The sequence below is a fragment of the Arabidopsis lyrata genome (genome assembly GCF_000004255.2).
Source record: "Arabidopsis lyrata subsp. lyrata unplaced genomic scaffold ARALYscaffold_1, whole genome shotgun sequence".
In the NCBI taxonomy this organism is placed as follows: domain Eukaryota; kingdom Viridiplantae; phylum Streptophyta; class Magnoliopsida; order Brassicales; family Brassicaceae; genus Arabidopsis; species Arabidopsis lyrata.
Genome location: NW_003302555.1, coordinates 22,621,785 through 22,629,491, shown reverse-complemented (window position 1 = coordinate 22,629,491; position 7,707 = coordinate 22,621,785). Strand labels below are relative to the sequence as shown.

General features: G+C 35.5%; 2 protein-coding genes across 2 annotated transcripts; one reads left to right on the top strand and one right to left on the bottom strand.

The window, feature by feature from the left end:
• The first annotated feature begins 700 nt into the window (after positions 1-700).
• LOC9327351 (IAA-amino acid hydrolase ILR1-like 6) lies at positions 701-3,982 on the top strand. Its single transcript, XM_002893941.2, has 5 exons — positions 701-1,270; positions 1,869-1,994; positions 2,323-2,622; positions 2,695-2,823; positions 3,342-3,982. Exons 1-5 carry the CDS (start codon positions 800-802, stop codon positions 3,708-3,710), a joined length of 1,395 nt encoding a protein of 464 aa, XP_002893987.1. The 5' UTR covers positions 701-799; the 3' UTR covers positions 3,711-3,982.
• Positions 3,983-4,389: 407 nt separating this feature from the next.
• On the bottom strand, positions 4,390-7,664 carry LOC9330048 (probable delta-aminolevulinic acid dehydratase 2, chloroplastic). Its single transcript, XM_002891242.2, has 10 exons — positions 7,255-7,664; positions 7,028-7,139; positions 6,769-6,842; positions 6,480-6,548; positions 6,315-6,398; positions 6,142-6,211; positions 5,997-6,052; positions 5,809-5,930; positions 5,673-5,726; positions 4,390-4,911 (listed from the first exon to the last, which is right to left on the bottom strand). The coding sequence occupies exons 1-10, from the start codon at positions 7,489-7,491 to the stop codon at positions 4,569-4,571; spliced, it is 1,221 nt and encodes a 406-aa protein (XP_002891288.1). The 5' UTR covers positions 7,492-7,664; the 3' UTR covers positions 4,390-4,568.
• Between the last annotated feature and the right edge of the window lie 43 nt (positions 7,665-7,707).

The following is a 7,707-nucleotide window of genomic DNA, read 5'->3' as shown; positions in this document are numbered from 1 at the left end:
AGAGTGTGTGTATGTTTTAGAACAGTCATATAGTCGGGATATAAATCGAACATAGTGTAAGTGCGGGGGTATGAATTAGCCGATTTCCCGAGTAATATCCTCCATTTAAGTTTGGATTTCAGTTTGCCAAATTTTGATTTGGATTAATTTGTTCAGATTTGGATAGAAAAAAAAAGATTAAAAAAACAATTACTATTGTAATTAATTTATATTCAAATGTAATAGATAATTATATCTTCAAATATTAATTGTAAACTAAACAATTCAAAATAAAATTTGATTCGAATTCAGAATTTCAGTTCTATTTGAATTAGTTTGGCTCAAATGATTTTTTCAAAAACCCTCTAACAAAACCGTTTTCCATATGTTTAAAAGAAAATTTTACATTTCATTGTTTGACCATCCATCAACGTCTTAAATAACAAAAAAATATCCTAATTTTTTTTAGACCCTAAAAAATTATTCAGGGATTTCGACTTGAGATACCTAATAACTAAAAAACAAAAATCACCGGCAGAGAGAAAAAAAAAAAAAAAAAATGGATGAAATGAAATCTAAAGAGGCGTGTCAAGAGTAAACAAGTCTGAACAATTCTCCGTAGAAAGTGGTGGGTCTCTCCAGCCATTTACGATTCGACATCTAATTAACCCACGTGCCTAATTCACTCTCTCATATCTCTATCTTTACCTCCTTTATACCCACATGCCCAAATATCCTCTCTCTTCACTCATGTTCCTTTTATAACCAAAACAAACTTTATCTCTCTCTCTCTCTCTCACAAACAAGAACACAAAAAGTTATGGACAATCTCCGGAAACTTAATCTTCTCTCTGTCTCTCTAACCATAATCTTTGTCTCTCTTACAATAGCCACCAACTTACCTTTCTTTGAATTGAAATATCCCAACAACAACCCTTTTGGGATGTTACTACGGCCGGCACCGATCAAGAACCAGTCCTTGGGTCTACCGGCTCAGGTCGGGTCAGATGAGTGTCAGGTTTGGACCAAAGCATGTTCCGATGAGATTCTTAGGTTGACTTATCAGCCGGATAACGTGGCGTGGCTTAAACGCGTTAGGAGGACGATCCATGAGAACCCGGAGCTAGCGTTTGAGGAGTATGAGACGAGTAGGCTTGTTAGGTCCGAGCTAGACCGTATGGGTATCATGTATAAATATCCGTTAGCGAAAACGGGTATTCGGGCTTGGATCGGATCCGGTGGACCGCCTTTTGTTGCGGTTCGGGCTGATATGGACGCACTACCTATTCAGGTAAACACAACAAAGAAAAGTAAATCTTTTCTTAATTATATGTTTTTAATTATTTAGCTCGTAGTAGTATAACTACATTTTTCGTAGTTTAATTGGGCCGCCTAAACTATACATTACAAATATTAAACAAAAAAACATGATTTTCACGTGTGAGAACACTCTCAGAACCGCCCCTGTTTGTACTGTGTATGTAACAGTAAGACTTTTGTCTATGTTTTTTTCTTGTTGACTTTTAGTTTAATGAAAGAAAAGTTAAAAGATTCAGAAATAATGCAAATTTTTTTATCTTAAATGTACAAGATCTTGTTTAATTATCAATTATAATGGTATAACAATGTTTAAAGTTTAAACTAGTTCATTATATTCTTTGTTCCATGTGACCATGTGAAATGTTCTATTCTAGGAAAGATTGTGTACTTATATTGGTAGTCACTCGCTGACAGAGAGGCTGTGTTAATGATATGCCAGATATGATGATAATGATAGATTGTGTGGTTGAGGTGATATGGTTTATACAGATAAGGCATAGAGATTTGTTAGGATTATTTTTATTTACTATATTGACATAATAATATTATTAGTTGTGGTCATGCAATAGGAAGCAGTTGAATGGGAACACAAAAGCAAAGTTGCAGGCAAAATGCATGCATGTGGTCATGACGCACATGTGACTATGCTTCTTGGTGCTGCCCATATTCTTAAGTCTCGTGAACATCTTCTCAAGGTACTTCATCATCCAACTCTTAATTAGCTTCTTTTTTTATATAACATTATTTGATTTCTTATTTTTAAAAGTGGATGAGATTTGTAAACTTTCTTTCTTGGTGGGTCACTGTTTGTTGTGCTATAATGACTAGTGATGTGGATTAATGATTTGCTTTTAAAGATAAAAGGAAAAGTGAAAACATTCAATTTTGGTAACAGAAGAGTTTTGGTCTTTAGGCCCATAGTTTAGTTGGACCGGAGATCAAAGACAAAGCATATAAATTAGTCCCTTTCTCGTTGCCGGTAAAAACTAAAACATACATTAATACATTTGTGATTCTTTATAGGGAACAGTGGTTCTCTTATTCCAGCCGGCCGAAGAAGCTGGAAATGGTGCGAAGAATATGATTGAAGACGGAGCTTTGGATGACGTGGAGGCTATCTTCGCGGTCCATGTGTCCCATATCCATCCAACGGGTGTGATTGGATCAAGAAGTGGTCCTTTGCTCGCCGGATGTGGAATTTTTCGGGCCGTTATCACTGCCGAAGATAGTGGTGGCGCTGCTAATCTTCTTCTTGCAGCTTCTTCCGCTGTCATTAGCCTTCAAGGAATTGTATCCCGTGAAGCTAGTCCTCTTGACTCTCAGGTACTTCTTAATATCCACAGCAAGATATTTAACAATTGAAAGATGAATTCTGATTCACATTTTCACGAATAGGTTGTATCGGTTACTTCATTTGATGGCGGTCATAGTCTCGATGTGATGCCGGACACGGTGGTCCTCGGTGGTACTTTCAGAGCTTTTTCTAATTCAAGCTTCTATCATCTCAAGAAGCGTATTCAAGAGGTGCGTCCCATAACTACTTGCACTAGGATTTCAGTTTAGTGCTATTTGTTCGTACTCCGTAAAACGTGCCAAAACCATAGTGTTATTGAATGGAAACTAAATTGAATAAAACAAGTTTATTAAAATTTGATTTTTTAATTAAATATATATATAGAAATAGATGTAGTTACATTATATAAACATAAATTTCCTTAATTATTTATATATATGCATTTGAATTTATTATTTTTGTAAAAACCAACCCGAGCTGAATTACAAATATTGTTTATATAGTCGTATATCTATAAAGCTGATGAAAATTGAAAAATAAATATATGAAAACAAATTGTTCACCGCATTTTTCACTCCTAAATTTTTAACTTAGTACGAGATGGTCCAAAAATACGTTGATTGGACTGCTTGGTCTCATCTGGTTCTATGTCACACAACAATCACAAATCGACATTACATATATTTTGTCTAGCTCCACCGGTATTAACAAAAACAATATTAACGATATGCCTCTTTTGTAATGGCAGGTACTCATGGACCAGGTAGGGGTCTTCGGTTGCCAAGCGACAGTGAACTTCTTTGAGAAGCAGAATGCGATCTACCCGCCAACTACGAACAACGATGCAACATACAATCACTTGAAGAAAGTCACCATAGATTTACTCGGAGATAGCCACTTCACCTTGGCTCCACAGATGATGGGAGCCGAAGATTTCGCCTTCTACTCAGAGATCATCCCGGCCGCATTCTACTTCATTGGCATAAGAAATGAAGAACTTGGATCAGTCCACATTGGTCATTCACCACATTTCATGATCGATGAAGATAGTTTATCCGTTGGAGCCGCCGTTCATGCCGCCGTGGCTGAAAGATACTTAAATGACAAATATTCATAAGAACAAAGACAATCTTCCCGGCTTTTTTTTTGTGGTTATATTTTTAGGTGTTACGGAAATTATATTAAATCTATCTTTGCTTGGAAATGTTTGCGAAGAGTAGTTTTTTTTTTTTTTTTTTAATGTGTAAACCGCATATTGCGTATGATGGTATGGATTTTAGCTGAAGCGGTTAGAGTAAGAGATAGCGGTACAAAATCTTTTGATCGTTATATAGTGTAATCTGGGACAACTTTTTATTGATTTTATCATATGATATATTTGGACGTTGAGTATTTGCTACGAAATTTGTAACCATGTGATTATTCAGGTTTATATTCACAACAGAGGTTTCATATTTGATTCTTAGCTTGCAAGTGAAACAAAGAACAGTAACGTCAATGGAAGATAACTGCAAGGTTGAAATACCCAAAGTCCAAGAAGAAAATTACGGAATCCGAAAGCATACAAACGAGGAAGATTTCCAAGATTTTAGGTCAAATTTTTCTTGGTTCGTGTGGGATATTAATTTTTGGGTACTTTCTAAGGATTCATAAACTATAATATCTCTTTTGTGCAGCTTTAAGGATTGATCTAATATTGATATTGGCAATTCAAGTTCCATATATATTTTATACGTAGCTTGCATGTGAGACAATTCATAATAAGTAGCGTCCAATGAAGATCGTTTAAGGGTTGAAATGGTTTATGTGGTTTAAAGCTTTATGTAAGAAAAATCAATTTAAAAAAATATAAATACAAGAAGAAAAACAGGATTCACAAGCATACATACACATGTAGCCAGCTTTACATAAATATGAGATAGATTTAATTTATTTGAAATAAATGAATGCGCAAATACAAACAAACAATCGACGACTAGTTGGCTATAAATCGTTTATTGTGGCCGCATAATTTTGTAGCAGCTTGAAGAGCAAAGTATGTAAGAATGAGATCTGCACCAGCTCGGCGCATACAGATCAATGACTCCATCATAACTTTTTCCTCATCGATCATCTTGAGAAGTCCAGCAGCTTTGATCATGGAGTACTCACCAGAAACTTGGCAAGCTCCAATGGGTAAAAGAGTTTGGTCCTTCAATAAGCGTATGATATCGAGAGATAGCAGCGCTGGCTTCACCATTAGGATATCAGCTCCTTCAGCTTCGTCTTCTCGTGCTTCGAGCAATGCCTCTCTTGAATTTGCCGGGTTTATCTGATAACTTTTGTTTACCCACCATTTAACAACAACAAATTAGTTAGAAGGGCCACATAAGAAATCTTTTAGATACATACACATAATTATGCATTTAGACGAAAGTAATAATTAATGCTTACAAAGTTTTTGTTTTCTTAAAGCTTTTGATGCGTGCGTATATATAGTTAATAAAGATTTTCTTTTTATTTGTAAAAAAACTATATGGTAAGTTTATAACATTTAAATGCAAAAGTAAACACAAACGCTAACGTAAACATACAATCAAGATTATAGTTGTTGTTTTACGTACGTACTGTTGGGTAAAATAAAATCAATATCTAATTAGCCTATATTACGGTATTATCCACGTCAATTATTATCTTTTTGATATTAGGATAAATATATGTTAATGATAATCCAAAAAAGAGGGTTGGATTGAGATTTATTATTAGAGAATTCTAAAGGAGAAAAAAGGGGTCCGAGAAAAGGGAGAAAATCCTAAAAGCTTCTAAAAGACTACACGATGAAGAATCAATGGCCACGGTCTAAATAAATCAGCGATGATCTATCGCCTAACGACACGACGACTCATCGATTCTACCTAAAAGTATCAATTCCAACGGATCTACACCTAGATTCTCTTTTGATTATTGTTAGAAGATTATGATCTACTATTGTTTCACTTTTATATAAACAAAAGGTTACTTATGACTAAAATATCTCTTCATACGTTAATCCGTAGCACTGTGCATACACGAACCGGTTAAAAATTGCCCAAACACGTACGTTTTCTTGTCCAATTCCACTTTGCGAAAACGGCCATATAATGAACTTGTATACCTGTTGATAGTGACAACAACTGATTAGGTTGGACTAATTCGTAAAAAATAAAAGCAAGATAAGATTTTGTGAAGTTATTTACTTGACAGAGTAAGACATAATGGACACATGTTGAAAGCCCTCAGCATCTAGAGCTGCTCGAACCGCGCCTACACGACCATCCAACATCTCACTCGTACATACAACATCTGCTCCAGCTCGTGCCTGCATCCGTTCTTATTAGAATTTTAAACGTTTTGTTTCTTTAATGCAAAATTGTTTCATTTGTACCTGAGAAACTGCTTGTTTCCGCAATTGGTGAATTGTTTCATCATTCAATATCACGCCTATAGAACATAGATCTATGTTTTAGAAATTGCTGCGAAAGTGTCTTGTTATTTAAAAAAAAATTAAATGTACAAAATAGATTTCTTACCATCTTCTCTTACGATCCCACCGTGCCCAGTTGTTGAGTACTCATCAAAATTAACATCAGTGTAGATAACCTTGTGAAATGAATAAGAAGAGAGTCATTATTCAGTTTCAGAACCACTTCCTCTAGCTAGTGAGCAAAGAGGACATGCATATATGTATATGTATGTATCTTACAAGATCAGGGAACCTGTCCTTGAGAAGACGAACTGTCCGAGGTACTAGACCGTTGTCGTTAAATGCCTCTTCCCCTGTTGGAGACTAAACAAGGAAAGGTTGATTATTGATGTATGGGAACTTCATATATGGGTTCATAATAATTACGAGGAAAATGATGAAAACCTTTTTAGCTTCCGGAACTTTAGGATACAACTTTATGCTATTCACACCAACATCTCGTGCTCTTGCAACCTATTATCCTCAAAAGAAAAACACATTCAATAGTTAGCCTTAGAATGCTTCATTCTAATTATAAATATGGAGGCTTGTTTTGAAGTCAATTCTATATATTTTTAAGTCTTTATTTTAGGTCTTAATATAACAAACCGTTAACAAGATTATCTACATGTAAAATAAGGAGAAGACATCAAATTTATAGTCTCTAACTTTTTCATAAAGATACAAAACTCACTTCTTCGTTGAGGCCGTGTCTCCAGCCAAGCATGTAACGTCCAGGCATCGTTGTTATCGGAATGTCTACCTCACCTGCAAGGGTCCCAAGTGTCACGTAAAAATTTATAGAGAGTTATTTTCGATAGCTAGGGATCCCAGGCCGAAATCCAGACTAATCTCCATAGCATGTAAAACGTCACATATTCTTGCCATTTAAAGAGTCACATTGGCTGAATACTATTAATCATTTTCGATAACTAATCAAAACTCAAACTAACCTTCGTGAATGAAGAGGGGGTATATTAAATTTGCTGGAGAGATATTAGTCTCTTGAAAAGCAGCTCTCTGGGAAGGGCACTTTCGGTTACGACGTGCACGTCGGCTTAGCTGCTGAAACACTTAAAACTCACATTAGATTGAAAATAACAAAAGAAGTTTAAAGCCAAAACAAAAAAAATGTGTTTAGGCCCAAAACGTTTTGGTTTTAAAATAAGTGTTTACTTACAAGAGGCTGGTCAATCACAGGTTCGGCTAGTTTACTCGGCAATGGAGGCGCCTCGGGAGCATTTACCGGCCATATCAAGGTCGAGTCGATCTTTTGCAGTTGACTAGCAACTTCACTGCTTTTAAAAGAGTTGACTCTGACGTTATACGAAGCTGCTTTAAGGCCTACGTAGCTCTTTTGCTCAAAACCTTTCACCGACGGAATCTTGCAAGGTGATCTAAACATGGATGACGTCATGTATATATGCTGAAAAATAGGGAATAAATAAACTCGTGAATGAGACTAAGATGAATGCACCTCAGAGAGTGAGACTGTTAATTTATAGACCTTTTTTCTGCGAGAGAGAAATCATTGAACATTAAATTATTCTCTTATTCTGTTGTTGTAGTTGGCAAATCTCGATCATCTTAGAGTGCAAAAGTATCTTTTAAGCATATCTTAATTGGGTGATCT

Coding starts and splice junctions, on each gene's coding strand:
- LOC9327351 (XM_002893941.2), top strand. CDS start 800: ATGGACAATCTCCGGAAACTTAATCTTCTCTCTGTCTCTCTAACCATA. Junction 1,995..2,322: donor CTCGTGAACATCTTCTCAAG/GTACTTCATCAT, acceptor GATTCTTTATAG/GGAACAGTGGTTCTCTTATT. Junction 2,623..2,694: donor CTAGTCCTCTTGACTCTCAG/GTACTTCTTAAT, acceptor TTTCACGAATAG/GTTGTATCGGTTACTTCATT.
- LOC9330048 (XM_002891242.2), bottom strand. CDS start 7,491: ATGACGTCATCCATGTTTAGATCACCTTGCAAGATTCCGTCGGTGAAA. Junction 6,843..7,027: donor CCCCCTCTTCATTCACGAAG/GTTAGTTTGAGT, acceptor GGACCCTTGCAG/GTGAGGTAGACATTCCGATA. Junction 5,931..5,996: donor GGAAACAAGCAGTTTCTCAG/GTACAAATGAAA, acceptor GAACGGATGCAG/GCACGAGCTGGAGCAGATGT.